This window comes from Drosophila serrata, unplaced genomic scaffold, assembly GCF_035046125.1.
Source record: "Drosophila serrata isolate PLE 108 unplaced genomic scaffold, ASM3504612v1 contig_217, whole genome shotgun sequence".
Lineage (NCBI taxonomy): Eukaryota > Metazoa > Arthropoda > Insecta > Diptera > Drosophilidae > Drosophila > Drosophila serrata.
This window is the reverse complement of record NW_028257115.1, coordinates 1,469,341-1,489,421: the sequence shown is the minus strand read 5'-3', so window position 1 is coordinate 1,489,421 and position 20,081 is coordinate 1,469,341. Positions and strand designations below refer to the sequence as shown.

General features: G+C 37.2%; 1 protein-coding gene across 28 annotated transcripts in view; it reads left to right on the top strand.

The window, feature by feature from the left end:
• Svil (Supervillin) overlaps positions 1-20,081 on the top strand; it is a 154,316-nt gene that overhangs the window by 82,272 nt on the left and 51,963 nt on the right. For 10 of the 28 annotated variants that reach the window (XM_086829584.1, XM_086829588.1, XM_086829579.1 and 7 more), the window contains 7 exons: positions 577-968; positions 4,910-5,383; positions 5,652-6,106; positions 6,250-6,349; positions 6,756-8,397; positions 15,400-16,001; positions 17,281-17,409. In XM_086829584.1, coding sequence (XP_086685710.1) covers positions 577-968; positions 4,910-5,383; positions 5,652-6,106; positions 6,250-6,349; positions 6,756-8,397; positions 15,400-16,001; positions 17,281-17,409 — 3,794 coding nt within the window. Of the gene's footprint in view, positions 1-576; positions 969-4,909; positions 5,384-5,651; positions 6,107-6,249; positions 6,350-6,755; positions 8,398-11,654; positions 11,729-13,192; positions 13,675-15,399; positions 16,002-17,280; positions 17,410-20,081 lie in introns of those variants that run through there. The other 18 variants (XM_086829593.1, XM_086829597.1, XM_086829581.1 and 15 more) reach the window with 6 other exon arrangements.

Here is a 20,081-nt window from a genome sequence, read left to right as displayed (position 1 = left end):
GTAATACCAATCTATATAACAATAACAAACTTGTTACGCTTTGTTCTTTGACGGTCGAAGAGATAGAGTCTGTGTTTGTATCTTGTATCTGTAGCTCTGACGGTAGACACCGCTCTGCTACCTGGCGCAAATGTGCGAATTTTGTGGGATCTCTCTCTTAGCTCTTCACTCCGGTTTCGAGTGATTTCTGGTTTGAGTTGAGTGAGTGAGTTTTATGGCCATGTATCTGCAAGATACCAAGCGGCAAAAACCCAAAAAAAAAATACAACTAAAATCCAAAACAAAACATAAAAATAACAACAAAAAGTAAAACCGAAAACCAAAAACCGCTCTCGTCGAGTCGAAACCGTGGGTTTCCACTGTGTTTGCTGGGCCAAACCTCGGCAGTTGCCGAGCGTGTTTGCTGCCGTCTAGCCGTGCCGCCTCTAGCGGATGTATCTCTATCTGTAATTCACCCGTTGTATCTTTCTTCCATCTGCCGGATCGTATATCTCGTTTTGGCATGTGTGTGTTTTGTTTTGTTTCCGCGCAAATTGAATTGAAATGATTATAAGTAATCGAATGTCGCCTTCGCAGATTTATAACGCGCACCACACGCTCCGCCAGTCGCCAGAGTTCCGCCGGACATTCGCCGCCTCCATTTGTAGCCGGACACAGTGACTCCTCCTGCAGTTCACCATCGCCCACAAGGAAACGGAATAATAAGCAATTACAATCAGGTGCTGCCACCGTTGATACTCAATCCTCGGCGAACGGTAATAGTTCCGCCTATGAGACGGCAGCCACCACTGTGATGACCCACGGCCCGGCCACGCCACCACCGTCCTCGCAATATCATCATCAACATCATCAGCATCAGCAACACCTTCAGCTTTATCCTACCGCTTCAGTTCCTAAGACTCCATCGTTAGAGTCTCAGTCAGGAGCGATTGTCACATCCTGCCCAGCCTCATCGAACGCCATCTCAGGTGAGTTTGGAATCTCTTTCGATTTTTGTGTTGTGTTTTTGATGCCAGTTTCAGTGATTGTCTTTGTCTGATTTGTGCTTGTGATGTCCTAGTTATTGTTAACTGCTTCCTAAATCCTGCCTTTATCTAGATGTCTTAAGAAATGTCCTATTTTTGAGGCAATATAATTGGATATTGTCTCCTTTTTTCACATTTTACCACCTTCATCCTGTTATGTACTCATTCTAAGCCAGAAAATCCATTGCTTAGCCTTGACAGCTTATCATTAACTCTTATTCTGTATTTATTAAATTCTTTATTTCTTTATTTAGACTTATTCTTAAATCCTTTCCAACCCTTCTGCTTAGCAGCTGATTCTTCACTACGCTTTAATTTTATCCTTGAGGAGTTTATTTTTATAGACTGCGTCATTCATTTATCCCTTATTTTATATACCATATATAGTTGAGAGATTTCCTTCTTTCACTTGCCAGGATATCATTTATAGAATCCCCAGAAATTATCCTATATACATTTCAAGAAAAAATGTTAATGCGTAATTGTGTTCTTCCTTTATCAAAGAAATATTGCGGTTGATTGCTTTTTGATCTATGTTATTAAGAAAGGGGTAATTATTATTTGCTTTATAGCATCCCCTAAAAGTTTCGTACTTTCTATAAAAAGACAGGATATTACGTTTCCTTTTTAACCACCTAGTTGATCATTTAGAGTTCTCCTTTTATATGAGTATTTGATCTCTTTGAGAAGGATAGATCAATTGCAAACAACCCCTCTTGATGGCTAAGGATCCCCTTTCGGAAGAATTTAGCCACTCGAGTTGCTTATTTAATGAGTTTGTTATGAGGTCTGCCATTTACTCTTTTCAAAAAGTATAGGGATATACTTTAGGATCAATATTTCAAGGCACTATTTCTTCTAAACCCTTTAAAGAAACCTTTAATTCAATCTTATATCCCTTTATCTCTCTGAAACAAATCAACCAATTATCTGGAACCCTTCACTACCTTTTCTCTTGATCGTTTTTTTTTATCTCACACTTTAATTTACCTTTACCTCCTCCCTTCCGCTTCATCTATTTTCGTATTTTTGCTTAACAAATTCATTAATTCTTGGGGGCAAACTTTCCCAGCCAAAAGTTGAGGTAATTAGCCCGCCCCATGCCAACTCAGCCCTGAACCGCGGCCTGTCAACGTTTTCTGCAAATTAGCCCAAGAAAAAATAAAGAAATAGAAATAAAACCAAACTCCATTATCGGAAGAGGCGAGACAACACTGGGTTTCTTCGCTGCCTTGTTTTTATTTTATTTTTTTTTGCACACTTAAAAGCAATTTAAACTAAATTAGATTTTTGTCGGCTTGCCAATCAAGCGAAAAGCGTTTTCTAGACAAATGTTAATTTAGACCGAGAGAGAGACCTTCGGCCGCAAAAAAGCATTTAAATCAAATTGCAATTGAGCAACTCGATTCAAGTCGAATCAATTCGAATGTTTTCAAATGTTTTGACTGCTGTCAGAAAAAATCTAACAGGCCCGAATTATATAAAAGCGATTTGCGCAAGTTTTGTTTTATTATTCGCATTATGAGTTCATCGAGAGGTTTCCCAAGCGAGGTTTTTGCAAAATAAAATAAAAAGAAACCTGCGTATAAATGAATAAAATTGTTTGTCATTAAATGTAAAATCGAACCCACCGAACAAGAGGGGCAAGTCTTCACGCAACTTAGGCAAATGAAAGATGCCATAAAATTGCTAATAGGTCTTCGACGAGACGATGAGGCTGTGCCCATTTTTTTCTGTATTTTTTATTTATATATTTATCAATGAATGGATCGGAAATCGGGTTTATTATCAAATGTGGACATGGGTTTCATAAATTTCTGACAGACGACAACGACCCCTTTTTTATCTTTCTGTTTCTTTAACGGTTTTCCGGCTCTTGAGAAAGTCTCCCGAATCTCCCGATCTTTGATCTCTGCCTATCACTTGGTTATGGGAATGCTCCGTTTAATCGTTAAGATTTACTATGGCCACACACAGAACCAAAGGGTTCCGATCAAAAATAATAATAATAATAAACAGCGTTTTTTGATGATCCGCCTTGCCATATCGATTTCCCTTCAATTGTGTTTCTTCGTTGTTTTGTTTTCACAAAGCTCTCTCGCATATGGATTTCAATATTTACCAATTTGGCAATTATTTTTCTTGATCACTTTAATTTGATTTCTGTGCCCTGTCTAGATGGGCCAATGATCGCCAGGAAAGTTTTGGGAGCGGAGCGTTCACTGATCTTTGACAGACAGGCAGAAAAGGCAATGAACGGAGCGGAGATTCCCGGAGATGATTTGCTCAAAAAATGTGTTTTATTTTTCTATACATATTTTTTTAAATTTTTTTTGCGCCCATTTCTTTTGCCCAGTCTTCTGTGTGGATTATGAAATTCGTTTTTGGTTTTACATAAGCCACCAGCATTTCCAGAGGGCACACAAACACCAACAGGAAGGTCAAGAGGTGTGGATTACAGTGAGGTTTGTTTTTAAAGAATTTTTGAGTAAATTGAGAAGTTCTAGGGAGAGATTTCCATGTGCCAGAAAGTTAAGAGGTTAATATATTTCTCTATATTAAAAAAAATCAATTCAGGTCAATTAGAAACTTTAATGATGAAAAACAAAAAGGGTTAGATGGATGGATTCTAGTGAACTGTGGAATAATTTTTATATATTATAATTTTGGTCAGAAGCATATAAATCAGCGAAGGAGACATTTGCGACGCTATAAATCATATATATTCTTGATCAGCATCAACAGCCGAGTCGTTCTAGCCATCTTAGGCAGAAAAAAAAAATTGAAAATTTTTGCACAATTTTTAAGAGCTATTCAAATTTATCATTCAAATTTTAAAAAATTGAAAAAAAATTGGAATTTGACTAAACTTTAAATTAAGTATGCAGATTTATTAATTTAATAAAAACAAGCATACAACACCTTTCCAAATTAAAATTAATGCATTTTTGTCTTAGCTATGAGTATTTAAAGTTATATACAAGGAATACCTTTTAAGATTTTTTCTGATCGTTTTCCAATTCAATTCTATTATTCAATTGCAAATTGTAAAGGTATATAAACTTAAACCTCACTTAAGTTAGTTTTCTTTATTATTTTTGTTTGTTGGTGTTTATCTCCAACAATCGTTGGTGAAGTTCTTTGGAGAAACTTTCTCATGCCAGAAGGTTGATTTTTATTGTCTATTGAATTTGGTAGTTATTTGATATTTATATCTAAGATAACCTTTAGTAATCATCTACTTTTTACTGAATACTTAATATTTTTTAGATATGTTCGAAAATCAATTAGCAAGAGAACCCCAAAAGATGATTCATATAGCTCTTCTCTAGTAGCAATTATTAGGTGACCATATCCAAGTTTATTTTTGGGACAATTCCCACCACATTTTTGTACCTCTTTAGAGAGAGTCGTAAATTTTGGTTTATATTTATGAGCGAAATCTAATCGATTGGCAATAATCTAATCACTGCCTTTTTGTCAGTTTAATGTTTTCGTATTAGCTCTATTAATGATGACAAGTTACGAGTTAATACATCATCATTAATGTGGTGCTCAACCTAATGACCTGAGAGATCGGCTTGAAAAACTTTCGTCTTTCGTCTTAATGCTTTTCTTTTGTCACAGCCAAAGCACTTTCGCAATAATCAACGTTTCGTTGTCACCAACCAATCAATCTTTGCCAGAGTTTGATATGAGATTTGAGATCTTGAGTCTTAAGTTTTGATTTGTTTTTGCTTCCCCCCGTCCTGTGATCATTATGCAATCGAAACCTTTCACAAAAACAAACAGCAGCACAACCACAACACAAGCCGCAATCATATGCTTTAATGTCTTTACTATATCAACAACAAAAAACTCCACGCATTATAAAAAACTAACAGCCAGCAGCAGCAGCAGCCAAAGAGGAGGAAAATCGGGCAATTGCAGTATAAGTTGCAACAACAGTCAATACAACAACAATAACTGCAACACGAGGCAACAACGACACAGCAACATTAGCAGCAGCAACAACAATACTAACCAACAACAACAACTACAGCATTTGCTTAAAAAACAACAACAAAGCCAGGCCACGCCCATGCCGCCTTTAGCCACAGCAACAACATCGATTGCATCTTCTTCACCAGCCAAACGCAGCAAGAATCCAGTGTCGCCACTGCGTCTGGGTTCGGTCTTGGTCTCCGCTTCTGCCACCACCTCATCCACCATTGCTCCTCCGCTTGCAATTGCCAGTCCGCTGCTTAGCGGTGGCAGCGGCGGCGGCGGTGGCAGCTGCTCCTCATCAGCCACCTCGCCCCAAACCTCGCCAGCGGTGCGCACCACCAAGGCGAGTCGTCTACGCGCCGCCGCCTTGGGTGAGTTTCCAGATCTCTCTCTCTTTCTATCTAACTATCTCTGAAGGTCATTGGGTCTTAAGCCTTTCTCTAAACCTGTGAAAACCTAACCAAAAGTAGTTTTGTTTTTGCGTGTATTTATGTTTAAACAAACAAAACACACAGAGAAAAAGGAGAAACTAACTTTAAAGTTTAAAAAGTAAAAGACCTTTTCTCTATGTGTTTTTTTCCTACCCGCATCACCATCTCAATATTGTGTGTGTCTGTGTACAAAAAACCCCCCTCGCAGATAAAAAGAAGGAAGAGGAGCAGCAGCGTCAACGTTATAGTTCACCCGTATCGCCCCGCAACGGCGGAGGACCATCATTGGCTCAACGTCGCCTCAGCAGCTCCGAGCTGTCACCCAAATCGCCGGGTCAAGTCATCAGTGGCTTCAACTCGGAGCCAGGTTCTTCGTCCAACCGAGTCGTCCAGTCAAGATCTGCCTCACAACCGGCGGAGACACCACCAACCCAGCGACGTCAGCCCCTAGTGGCCATCAGTTCAGGCCTCTCGATGAAACAATCCCTCAGCGAATTGCACTTTACGGGCGGAGCTGTGAGTCCGCCCAAGGCCTTGGCGGAGTGCACGCTTCGTATGCGACCACGTAGCTCCACAATGAGCACGGACCAAGGAGCAGAAAATGGAACACGTGACCATTTGGCCAATCTCCAACTGAGTCCTGTGCAAAAGCACAAGAGAACGGTAAGAAATAAAACATTTAGGAAGGAAAGAAATCAAAAGAGAAGGTTTCTTTAAGTAAAACCACCTTCTAAAGCTTGATTTCTTCCCCTTAAAAACCCATAAATATTAACAAATAATTATAATAATAAAAATCTAATCCACAGCCTGAAGTATCACCACGTCGTTTGGGTGATCGCGACAAGTCGGCCAAGCGGAAATCGAATCTAAACCGTTCGTTGACCGAGGAAGCCACCAAGGATGGCGGTAAGTTGGCCCACAATGGATGCACCATGACAACAGCGGCACCACCAAAATTGGACTGTCTTCAAGCTTGAATGCGTATCGAATTGGGTTTTAAATGGAAACCAGAGCAGAGCAGCTGCTGCTGCCTTCGCTGGAATCACTCGATCTTTGATCTTTGAGCGTTAAGCGTGAAAATCATGAGCTTTTTCAACTATCATTTTCAACACTTTCATTTAAATCATTTTGTGCTATTTGAAAATGAAAGCTTTTCCATTCAGAAAACCTGTGTAAAATACGTTAAAATCCTCAGAGCTGTGAATAGTCCCTGTCCTCAATTAATGTTATGCACGTGTTACGTCCAGTGGCTTATTAATTTACTTAATAATTCATGTGAAACATATATTAATTTTTGTAATTTCTGTTACAGATGAGGCTGCTGCCTCTTCGAGCCGCCGTCGACGACGTCGTGAATTGGGCATGGCCCGTCCTTTGGTTCCTGGCGATGATGAAGCTCTGAGGGATTTGCTACACTCGCCGCTGAAGAGTTCCTGCAGTGAGTCAACGACTACAAACACCTCCAAGTCAGAGTCCACCTATCGTCCAACTTATCCGGCCGTGCGTCATCCGGAGGTTCCTGTTCGCACCATGACCGCTGTATTGCCCGCTCCACGACCCTTGCATGCTCCTGTGGCAGCCCGTAATGTGACTCAGAAGTTTAATGAACGAACCAAGACAGATTTGGCCGAAATCAAAAAGATTGCAGAGCAATCGGAGCAACAACAGCAACAGCCCACGGAGGAGCCCACCACCAGTCAGAAATTGTCAGCCATATTGCGGCGCAAGAGCACGGATGAGGGTGGAGTTGCGGGTTTACCAGCTCAAAACTCACCGCCGGCACCCAATCAAATTGTATCCATATTGAAGAAAAAGGAGCATGGCCTCGGTGATTGCAACTCGAGTGCCTCGAGTAATGCCTCACCGGTGACCTTCTCCTCGAGCGTGATGGATCCACCGCTGGCAGGAGCAGCAGCTCGCTGCAAGCGCCAGGGAATACTCAAGAAGCGTTCGAGTTTGGACGAATCACGATACTATTCTCGTTCCCATTCGCCCGATGAGCGAAGCATACTAATCAAGTCCGCACGAAGGAATTCTTTGGAAGAAGCAGGCACTGGACTGAGTCCAGCCCATCAGGGCCATGGCATCCTCAAGCAGAGTAGCTACGATAGCAGCAAGAGTGATGGTTGCCCCTCGGCCAATGAGAGTCAGCCGCATAGCATCCTAAAGAAGAAGGACTCGTTGTCCACACCCTCGGATGGTGGTTGCCACAAGCATGTGTCCATTTCGCAAGCTGTTACTCTGGCGGCAGCTGAGCTGGCCGCCCATGATGGTGGTTCCACACTGGAGGATGGCACTGAAGAGCATGAGATACGACCGATTCTAAAGCAGGAGAGCACCTCCAGCGAGGAGGCAGTGCGTCCCCCGAAGCCCATACTAAAGAAGAAATCTTTTGGTGAGGCCGATGAGCCTGAGATGATACGTCCCATCTTGAAGAGTTCGCGCAAGAGCAGTCGTGAGGAGTTCGACTTGAGCGGTCTGGACCGTGACGGCAATGCCGTTGATTCCCTATCCTCAATCCTCAAGAGTGACTCTCCTTCAAAGCGCCGGTCGCTGGGCTCCACTTCGCATGACCTGGAGGAATCCAACAATAGCTTATTGAAGCGACGCACTCGTTCACTGGAGCGTCAGGATGCACCGCCTGTTATGGATCTAGCAGCGGCACTGGATGCCATCTCCACCTCGCAAGCAGCTCCAAATACTCCTGTTGATTTTGTGACCACACCATCGAGCATTTCGGTGGCTGAGCGAATTAAGCGCATGGAGATGATCTCCTCACCCACAGCCCGTGTGGCTGGTGGGCCCAATGGTAGCTGGGAATCCCCACTGGAGTCGGCTACCAAGGGAGAGCAACAGGGTGCCACACCCAGGCTCCTGAAGCCGAGTGTCCTGCGCAGGGATCTGCAAAGAGAGCGATACAAGACGCAGCCGGTGACCAGCGAGGAGAAGAGCTTGTAAGTTTGAAATCTTTATTTGTATTAATAATATTTTGTGGAAATTACATGATATATTATATTAATCTTAAATAGTAAAAGAAGATGTGGGTATGAGGTAGAGATGGTTTTCTTTATCTATTCTATATCTACGTTAACTATCTCTGTAAAGATTATATAAAATATGATAAAACAAGAAAGGAAATTAATTTCGGAAAACCGTATTTAATATACCATTGCTAATTCCAATCAAATCGAAAGTTGAACATTAAAAATTTGCATTGTTTGACCCATTATTTATCTAAATTTTGATATTAACATTTTTATCTAAAAATCAAAGTTTTGAAAATGCATAACTTAGCCAAAAATGCATTAATTTCAATTCGGAAAGCATTCCTATTTTAGTTTTTATTAGCATAATAAATCTGCATACTCTATTTAAAATCTAAAAAAATCAACATTTTTGATACATTTTTTGACTATATTAATGATGATAAAATATAGAAAAAAAATTTAAAAATTTTGTTTTCTTTCAAAGATAGCTAGATCGACTTGGCTTTTGTTGCTGATCAATAATATAAATGAAACATAGGGTCGGAAAAGACTCCTTCATTGCGTTTCAAGCTTCTAACTGAAAAAATATATATATTACATTTATCAAAATTTTTAAGACAATTTTTTGTTCAAACCAAAGTTTAAAAAACTCATAACCAAACCAAAAATGCTCTAATTTCAATTCGGAAAGCTGTTCTATGTTAGTTTTTATAATGTTAACAAACCTGCATACTCAATTATAAATTTTTTCAAATTAAAAATTTTATCAATTTTTCGAATTTTTAAAATATACATTTTAATGATAAAAAATATTGAAAAAAATTTAAAAATTTTTTTTATTGCCTGAGATGGCTAGATCGATTCGGCTTTTGATGCTGATCAAGAATATATATGATTTATAGGGCCGGAAATGACGCCTTCACTGAGTTTCAAGCTTCTGACTGAAATTATAATACCTTGAAAAAGTATAATTAAATCAAATTTATGATTATAATACATAGAACCTAAAACTAATTAATAGGTTTCTATAAGATTTTTAAGCCCGAAACAAATTTAAAGTAATTATCTTTTATTTTTGTAAGCAATTATGATAAAAAATGTATTGATTTTATTGTTATTGTTAGAACTGAAACGAAACGATTATAATTCCCTAATCCCAACTTCTAGACTTAATTTTTTGACTCAGAACTCAGTTCAAATATCCATTGCAAAGCTCCCTCACTAAATTGCGCATACGTCGTGTGGCCTGTCAAGCTGTCAACTGATTTCTGCAACGGACGCCAGTTTACGCATCGATGGCCCAAAGAATTCCAAACGCGAAATCCGCTTCTGTTCTTGTCCGGAAAGCTGTCTATAGACACGAATTATCCACAATGCTATTTTTGGTCCGGCAAGCGCACATTTCTGTCTGGCACTTGGCCGAGCCTATAAATATTTATAACATCACGGTGCTTTTGCTGCTGGAAACTGCTCTTTGCCAGTGTCAAATGGAAATTGTTATAGTTGTTAGGTTATTCATACTCCAGAACAGCATTATATGTATATAATCCCAGTCATGATCGGCTTAATTAACTTTATTGTGGACATACTTCGGTAAACTCTGATTCTGATTCACAGCATTTTACTAGGAAATATGTTGTTTACACTTTTTGGCAATATTTTAATTGAATTTCCATTTGCTGAGGGGGAGGTTTTTCAATGACCTCAATTCGTTGTCATATATACATAGTATGTAATTCACTTTTCTTTGCCGACTTTTTAGTTTTTATTGCTATTTTGTTGCTTTTGTCACTTAAGCAGCTTACGGCTTATTGCCTAATTACCTGCCCAACTATTGAGGCCAACAACGCGAGAACGCGAAATACAAATAAAGGTTAGTAATGGTTTGGTGATTAGGGAAGGTCGATTGGGTTTTTATGAGTCGGAAAATGGGTTAAAGATGGGTTAAAAAAAAACAGGGGGAAACGGGGAGTTAGTGGTTAATTATTTGTGCATATTTCATGTCTAGAAAGGTGTCCAAAAAAGTAAGAAAGAGTACTTGTTTTGAGAGGGAAAGAAGGTTTTTGTTTAATAGTTATGATTATTTTTGATTATTTATGAGATTCTTACAAGAACGTTTAACATATTTATTAGAATAATTAATGTTTTATTTATACTAAAGAAAATGCAGAGATTTTGCCTTGAATTAATGTTCTATATATTAAAAACTAAAAGAAATCATTTGCTAAGAAACATTAAAACATCAAAAACAATAAGCCAGCTTCTCTTAAATCTTTTAGGTTAAAAAAAATATAAATCTAATCTATAAGAATCTATTATTTATTTAAAGCATTCAAAGCTTTAGCCTTGAATTGATGTTATAAATATTAAGAACTAAAAGAAATCACATGCCAAAATATTGAAATATTTCACTTTTATATCTTTTATATAAAGAAATATAAATAAAATCTATTACAATTCTTAGCAAACTTCCTCCTTAGCAGTTAATTAACCTAACAAATTACTTTCAACTTAATTTACAATTTGCTTTACTATCGTTTTAAATTAGTTGTTCTTTGACTGCTTTAATTCCCACCTGACACTCGGGTGATGCCAGATGATGATGGGTTTGTTTCTGCGAATTTTGTGGATTGGCCAATGTCATGCTCGTAAACCCAGTTTCTTCTCTTTAAAAGCATTCTCGAATCTTTCGACTAGACAGAGCAGAGCAGTGCACACACCTCTACACCTCTTTTAGCACACCTAGCCAGGTTTAACTGTGTTTTTATGTCAGCATTTTTATCACTATGTGTTGTGTGTGTTTTGCTGTTATTATTATTATTGTTGCTCTTTTTTTCGGGGCGGCTTTTGTGTTGTTCCACTCTCTGTGGCACTCCCTTTGCTAAAAAAAAAAGAATAATAAAAAACCATCAAGAACAATAAGCCAGGTTCTGTGCCTCTTTTGTTCTTCACACTCTCACTATGTCTGTCACATTTGCATTCAGCGAACGGCATATTGTCAATATATCTTTTGCCCATTTGGCCCCAAACGCGGGCCCTGTGCCGTGTAATTTATGCCCGCCAGTTGCATTCAGTAGGTTGCAGCGCTCGAACGCGTCCAGTTACAGATACTTTCGTATCTCGTGCGCCCCCGTCGCTTTTTGTTTTCCAAATTCCAATTCCAATTCCGTGTCATAACCGCAGCTGGAAGGGACCAGGAGGATTCCCCAGAAGGGCGACAGTCTATCGACTTTTGTTCCATGTTGCTGCTGCAACGACGTCAGAGCGAGAAAATGTTTGAGGCGTATATCAGAAAACGGTAAAAGAAAAGTGCAAGAAAACTAGGGAAAACTAGGAAAAAATCGAACTCAACAGTGTAAGAAAACATAGACAAGGAAATCCTTGAAAAGCTTCTAGAATACTATAAAGAAAACAATATACACTCATCAGAATGATAACTCAATATGAAAACAATTTAAAAACTTTATTTACTCCACTAAAAAATATTTGTTATATTTTTTATATCCCAAAAAAATCGTAAAATTATAAACTATAAAAAATTAAGGTTTTAAAAACACAATGTTAATTATGAAGATTTAGAAATAAATGTAAACAGGAATAAAAACTAACTTAAGGAAGTCCTGCATTTTGCAACTTAATTATTAAATCGTATCGAAAATTTATCATAAATAAGCTTAAAATATTTGCAATTTTTGAATCAATATTTTTATATGAAACTTTTTTGACCAAATCAAAGTTTTAAAAACGCATAACTAAGCTAAAAATGAATTAATTTTAATTCGGAAAGCTTTCCTGTTATAGTTTTTATTAGGTTAATAAATCTGCATACTTAATTTAAAATGTAAAAAAAAAAAAATGTTGGACAATTTTAAACCTCTTTAAAATCCCGAAATTTGGGGAAAAAAAATTTGAAAAAAAAATTTTCTACAAAATATTGCTAGATCGACTCGCCTGCTCATGCTGATCAAGAATATATATGATTTATAGGGTCGGAAATGATTCCTTTACCCTCCACAAACTTTTGTCTAAAATTTTAATATACTAAAAAAATTATTCAGAAAATAATTGTGGCAACATTTAGTCAAAATCTAAGTTTACTAAATTTATATCTAGTGAATTTTGTTATATTTAATACAATGAAATATATGTAATTTACTATTTCAAATGTTCTCATTAATAGTTGAACTTATCTCAATAACTTGGTTCAAAAACAATCAAGGCTTGTTGCCAAGTGTACACCCTTTCAATGGAACAAAGAATTCGCTGACATGTGTTTCGCGATTAAATCGATATAGCTTATATACGTCCAATTCGAAGTTATGCTATATCTTCCATAATCTCACCAGATAAGATAAGTAACACAAAAAAGGAACAGTCAGCGATTGCAGAGACTTTGCTCTTTATTAGCCAAACGTCATAAATAAGTCAATGGAAGAAATCAGTTTCCAGTTTTTTTTTCTATGAGCTAAATAATTATTTTATGCGTTGAGTAAATATTTTTCTAAAAATAAAACAAAGATGTCACACACCTCAGAACTCGGTGGCCCATTCACAAGCAAATCTTGCCAAAAATAAAAATATCTAAGAGTAACATAGGATGTATCTCTCTCTCTTCCAACCGAGCCAAAGAGCAGCGTGGAAAACTCTGCAAGACATTTTCCCAGACACAGAGAAAATGGAAGGAAAATGGGAAAATATCATACCAAAATAAATATAAAGCACGGGGCAATAAAAAAAAAGGCAAGAAAACAAAGCTGAAAATAATTTAAATTTGCCGACAGCGCTGCAAACGTCGACGTTGGCAGAGCACCCCGAACCACGAACCACTCGACTTTTCCTCTCGACATTTTGTTTGTACAATTTTTGCGCTCAGTTGCTCGCGATCGCTTTTTCAATTTTCACGTATACGCCAGAGCAGCGGCAGCGCTAAAATATAGTTTATATTTTTTTACGTAAAGCCAAAGCCAAAATAATAATAGACAATATATATAACATACTGTGAAAGAAATCGAAACTAACTGATAAATTATCAAAGTGAATCGCTGCTCGGTTCGTTCGGTCGGGTTCTTCGTTCATTTGCTCCATTTCTTATCAGCCGCAGAACAAGATAGTATATAGAGTTGTCTCTATATGTGTGTGTGTATTTCGATAGTTGAAGAAAAACCACGTTCCCCACGGAAATTCCTTACCAGTTGCCTGCCGGCTGACAAGCCCAAGAGCCGCGTGTGAATTTTCTTTGGAAAGGTAGTTACTTTTACATAAAACACACAAAAATTAATGGTATAGGAAAACGCAAAGAAAAATTATTATACAGTGAAATGTGCAAGTGTTATTTTTTGGTTCAGCTCTTAATATATAAATTTCGTAATGATCTAAAAATAAATTCCATGGAAAAATCACGGTGCACTGTGAGCACCAAAAGAAAATAAAAGATTTTTCAAAGTGCCAATCGATGCGCTACAAATTATGCGAAAAATGTGAAAATATTTTTATTTCTAAATAAAATTAAATAAGATACGAATTCAAGTGATATAGACTACAAAATTGGTTCTATAAGATTTATGTATGTGTTAGAAGGATTATAACATACTTAAAATCTATATAAGTATAATAACCCATATTGGTAGCTCTGGCTTCAATAGTTTTTGAGTAATTCCGGTTTGTCCGTAGAGAAACACAAGCAAACTGACGGACAAACGGACATCATTGTGATTTTATGTTGCTAAAATTTGGCTTGTGTCTTAGCTACAATACCAAAAGAATATCTGTTTTTTTATGTATTTTTTATACATATATATTTGTTATTCCCTCTCTGCTCTTTTATTTTTTATAAATCTTCAACAACTGTTGGTTTGTAAAAAGATTTGGCCATTCTCTTGCTTTCTTAGCCTATCTCCCTTACCATTCTCTCTCTCCCTGTTCTGGTTGGACACTTTTCTGCCATTCCCAAATCCAATTAGCTTAGTTGTTGCATTTAAATTTTGTATATATTTTTAGTTTGTTTTTTCCGCTTCCTCTTCTTTTTTTTAACACTCGACGTGTGTGCGCCAGGCATGGAAAATGGAAAATGCTTTCGATAAACAAAACAAATATTGGAAAAGAAAAAAAACGTCTCAAAAGTTGTAGGTGAGATACTAATTTTGGACTGCAGAAGAATGCAGTAGAATCGAAGAAGATATTTTGAGAGGGTGATAAACTAAGGAGTTTAGTGTGAAAAAATATACACAAAGTATATGGATTTCTCCTGCCTTTTTCTTACACCTTATCACCAATACAATTACCTTTCACTGTTGGCGCTATTTTTTTATTATTTGGCTAATTCTTTTGGCCATCGTCGAGCAGGTAAACTTTTACCTTCGCTCACCACCTGGAGGCTCTCGGTTTGAATTAACTGAAAATACACAGCAGTAGCCGCCGGCTGTAAAGTTTCACCACCAAAATCATAATTAAACCCGAACTAAATTGCCTATAATTATGTCCGAGACAGAGAATTATAGAGAGACGAAGATTCACAGAGATTTACGCAGTGCCGTTTTCAGCCAAGTTATGTAAATTTAAGCAGAGTCTACAAAAACGTAACCAAAAAACTTTGAAAATAGCATTTAAATAGGGGTTATATTATTTAGTTGTATACAAAATATGTCGAAACTATTTCTGGATATTTAATAGTAAGGGGAAATATGGTTTATCAACTATAAAATCACATAACCTTATTAATTATTTAAACATGCCATTGTGTGTTATCTGTAATTGATAAGCATTTTTAGTGGCATTTTGTTCTTGAGATTATCAATTTAATTTCAAACCTTATAAAGTCATAAACTATTTAATTATACATACATACAATAAAGTGTTACTTTGATAAGAGGAACATCTCATAAGATAGATAGAAGTCCACAAAATATATTTAAATATAAATAAAATATTGTAATTGTTATTGAAACTTCTGCTTCTCTCCCCCATATTTAGCTTCAAAGCCAACTCCGCGCCCTTTGACATCTCGGCCACGTCGGCCTTTAAGCCCACCAAGCCGCTGGACATCCGTTTGAGCCACGCTCTGCCGCATCCGCCGCTGATCTCGCCCATAACCGGACAGCCCCTAAGCCACGTCCCGGCACCCCTGCTGCTCTCCTCTTCGACGCACTCGGGTACAGGTGGAGCCACATCCTTCCATCGTCTCACACGAAGCTCCACACAGCCGCTGCAATCGCCACGAGTTGTCCATTTGGCCAGTCAGGGAAGCACGACCAATCCGTTGGCACGCCAAACTTCGATCAACGACACCAGCTCCGGCAGCGTCAATCTCAGCGAGCAACTGACTCTGTCGCTTGGAACGGACAGCGAACAGCACATCTTCGAAATGTCCGGCCTGGAGGAGGAGGACTCGGCCATTCAGTCGCTGAGCGATGAGACAGCCGCTTCCGCAACATCAGCAGCAGCCACCGCAACCGCCACAGATACCACCACCACAGCGCCATCTAGTGGACTGACGCGTAGCAACAGTGTGCGAGCCAGGGCCAATATGTTCCAGCAATTGCAGAAACAGTCGCGCACTCCGCGGGCCACGACGGGTTAGTAGTGGGGTCCATCACCATAGTCATCATCATCGTCATCATCATCCGCTGAGTTGCGAAAAATTAGCATGAAGCAATAAAGTAAACGAGCCAGCGACCGCTAGGTTGAACCCACTGTGTTTTTTGGCCCAAAGGGGGCAGCCAACCATGGCAAGAAGGCCAAGACCACAGTGTAGCCAGAATGAAGGCAGATTAGAGCTGAGCTCAGGTTAGAGGGCCCCCAAGTGTCTTTTCTAGGAAAGTAGCTGTACATATAGAGTATTAGGTTTATATGTGGGGAAAATGTATAAGAAAAAGGTTAGTAATGTTGGGAATCTATGAAATTTAAAACATGTTTACTATTAGTAGTATTAGTATTCATATTTTTAATTCCAAGAGTGTATAGTTTACATTTTTCTGGGTATAAAACTAAAGTATTTTCAAAGGTAATCAAGTTTAGACTTTAAAGAGATAAGACGATATGATAAGAAATCTCAGAAATACAAACTATTAAATACTTATTAGTAGATAGCAAACTAAATACTATTAAATAATATATAGAAACCTTATTCAAATATTTCTATAAAGAAATATTACTTATTTCAAGCAAATAAACCCTACTAAAGGGTTTCTTTAAGCCATAAATAGGGCATATCATAAAAATACGTTAAACAAGGGTAATATTTACTTAACTCAAGTACTTTCCATTAGTTTTATGAATATTTTAAGAGACTCCCAACATTTTTCTGTAATATTTTTCAAACTCAGGGCTTCTGATATATTAATTAGCTCAGAAAAAAACCCTTCAAGCTGTGGTCAGTGTGTATTTTGCCAGATTTTGTCATTAGCTTAGCATTTGTGTAGTTTTTTGTTGTTGCAAGCAAGCAAGCCGCCTCTCATGGTTGTTGGCCAAGTTAATAAGCTGTAAAATGTATGTCACCTGCCGTCTGCGGCAATCACTAAACTAATTGAGGCCTGCGTGTTGGGTAACTTTTTTTTGTGACCAATATTATTATTGTGGGTGAAATATCAAGGGGGAGAAGCTATATATACTTTTACATACATATATATTGTGCAGGTCACTTGAGATTAGAAGTACATATCGAAATCATGTAATCGAAAAGCTAGGGCTGCCCTGAAATGTATTTCAGATTAGTGTATTTTAAAGTATTTCTAAAAACACTAACTTGTTTATACTTTTAAATAGAACATAGGATTTAATCACTTAAAGTTACATTTATTTATTAAATTTGGACTTGATTTGATATAAAAGATTAAATGAAATTCTTTATTTCAGGATCATCTGGAACCCGACACTCTCCGCCGGCGGCAACCACCGAAGTGTCGCCTCCAAGACCCTCTGATCATTCCCTGCCAAGTTCCGAAGAGCTGTCAACGCCAAATACAACGCTGGATGCCGAGTTTGGTGAGTTTTCTTAAATCAAATTAATAAAAAAGGAACAAATTAGCTAGGAAAAACTCAAGATATCAAGAGCTTTTCCAGCTAACATTTTTCCCCTTTTAATGTTTTCGTTTTACATTTGCACGATGCTCATAAATATATATATTGTTTTTGGAATGACAATCAAATAAGACATACTTTTTATAATTCATAATATTTATTGTTGTTGTTGCTTACTCTGTGTTCGTGTGTTTTATTTTATACTTACACTAATTTATTAATTGACTTGAATGCCATAAAGTTGCAACCACGCAAAATTGCGCAATTGATTGAAAAGAAAATGCATAAAAAAAAGCGGGGGGAAAAAAAGCAGAAACAAAACAATATCATAAACTAATTTCGGTTTTCCACTTGCATGTTGTTGTGGTGCGTCCATCGGTAAATTCATTTACAATTTTATATATTGTTTTTTACGCCAGTTTGAGTTTCAAATTAATTTAACTCTTTGCCATCTTTGTTTTTGCCTTGTTGTATTTTTGCTGTTGCCGCATGAGAAATAAAACAAACGAAAAAAACTAATTACAAATTATTCTCAACAACTATGTATGTTTATGTAATTTAAGACAGTGATTTATTTTCGGAATATTTTTACCATTTGCGGTCTTTAGTGAACTTAATTAAGCGTTTATAATTTTATGGCATTTTTTTAAACAACATTTTCAACGCCTCAGGGTTTGGTACTTCCTCGAAAATAGTGTTTCAAACGCACACTCCTCCTGACACACTTGCATTGCCGATGAAGGTGAAGTCAGGCAGTTGGTAACCTCTTTTTTCCCCATATCACTTATCAGTGGTCTCGTTTTTTTTATGGCCAACAGAAAATATTGGAAATTGGTAGAGAGAGAGATGAGGGGGGGGGGGGACAGAGCATTGTGTTCTTTGTGGTCTCCCACTGAAAAAAAGTGTCATAAAATTTATTACCGATAAGATGAAATGACGTTGACCTTGACGAATTGCGAGTTGATTTAATTTATAATTAGCATATACATAACATTGTTAACAAGAAAGGAAGTTAACTTCGGCATGCCGAAGTTTTTATACCCTTGCAGATAAATAGAACTTCGATCACTAGGAATTAATAGAATTATAAATGATATATATGTCATTCACCTATACATATTATATTTACATTCACATTCACAGTTTTGCATTTTCATATATATGTATGTATCTAAGGATCGTGTGTATACCAGCTATATTATATAGTCGTCCGATTTTCATAAAATCTTTAACAAAATTCTATAATAATATAAAATGGCTAAATCTCAAATTTGATGAAAATCTGTTGAAAGCTGGAAAAGTTATGCGTTTTTTTCTTAAAATTGTCCGATCGCTCCTATGGCAGCTATATAGATATATACCCACCGATCCATATATAGTCCACCGATTCACCATGCTCCGACTTATATAGTAGTAAAATTATATCGAAGAATAACTCCATGGTTTCATTCAAATAGCTTAAATTTGTTCCACAACAAATCTCGCACATCTGTGCATATAATTCTCAACTTGTTCTACCATCCCCGGAACGAAGTGACTTCTACCAGCCAAGTCTTGGATACGTGTTGTGTTACAAAAGTTGCAAGTCATTGTTTATTAGTGTTCAAAGTTAGTAACTGATCATACTTACATACTTACTTACTGGTCATAGATACTTACTGATCATAGTTACTTCCTGGCCATAGATACTCACTGCTTAAAGTTACTTACTGGGCATAGATACTCACTGTTCAGAGCTACTTACTGCTCATAGTTAATTACTGATCATAGTTCTATAATTCATCCGATTGTTCCTATGACAGCTATATATATGTATATATATAGTCCACCGATTCACCATGCTCCGACTTATATAGTAGTAAAATTATATAGAAGAATAACTCCATGGTTTCATTCAAATAGCTTAAATTTGTTCCACAACAAATCTCGCACATCTGTGCATATAATTCTCAACTTGTTCTAGCATCCCCGGAACGAAGTGACTTCTACCAGCCAAGTCTTGGATACGTGTTGTGTTACAAAAGTTGCAAGTCATTGTTAATTAGCGTTCAAAGTTAGTAACTGATTATACTTACTTACTGATCATAGTTACTTATTAGTCATAGATACTTTCTGTTCAGACTTACTTACTGCTTAGAATTAGTTACAACTCAAATTAAATTAGGTCAAGTAAGATAAAAATATATTGAATATTGCAAAAGTTATAAGTTCCTATGGCAGCTATATGATATATTTGTCCGATCTGGTCTGTTCCATAAATTCTGTATGTACAATCTACTCGAAAGTTGAAAGAAACATAAACTTTTCTAAGAAGCAAATAACACTATCTATCTCCCATAATTACCATAAAAAATTCCACAAATTCGTTGCTTATTATTCATTCTTTTTTTTATCAATCTGAAGCTTGCCCCACAACCAGACACAGACACTCGTCGTCACTAATCACTCATAAATGTGCAGCCACAAAGAAAGTTCATATCAATTGAAAGCGTTTTGAGGCAGAACCAATATATCGAAAGTTTGCAAACGAAAATGAAAATTCAAGCGATACACAGATGTATCTCAAAGATAGATGTGTTTAGGAAGGGGACAAAAGAGTTGGCAAATTATAGAAATTGCTTTATAAATGCCAGACG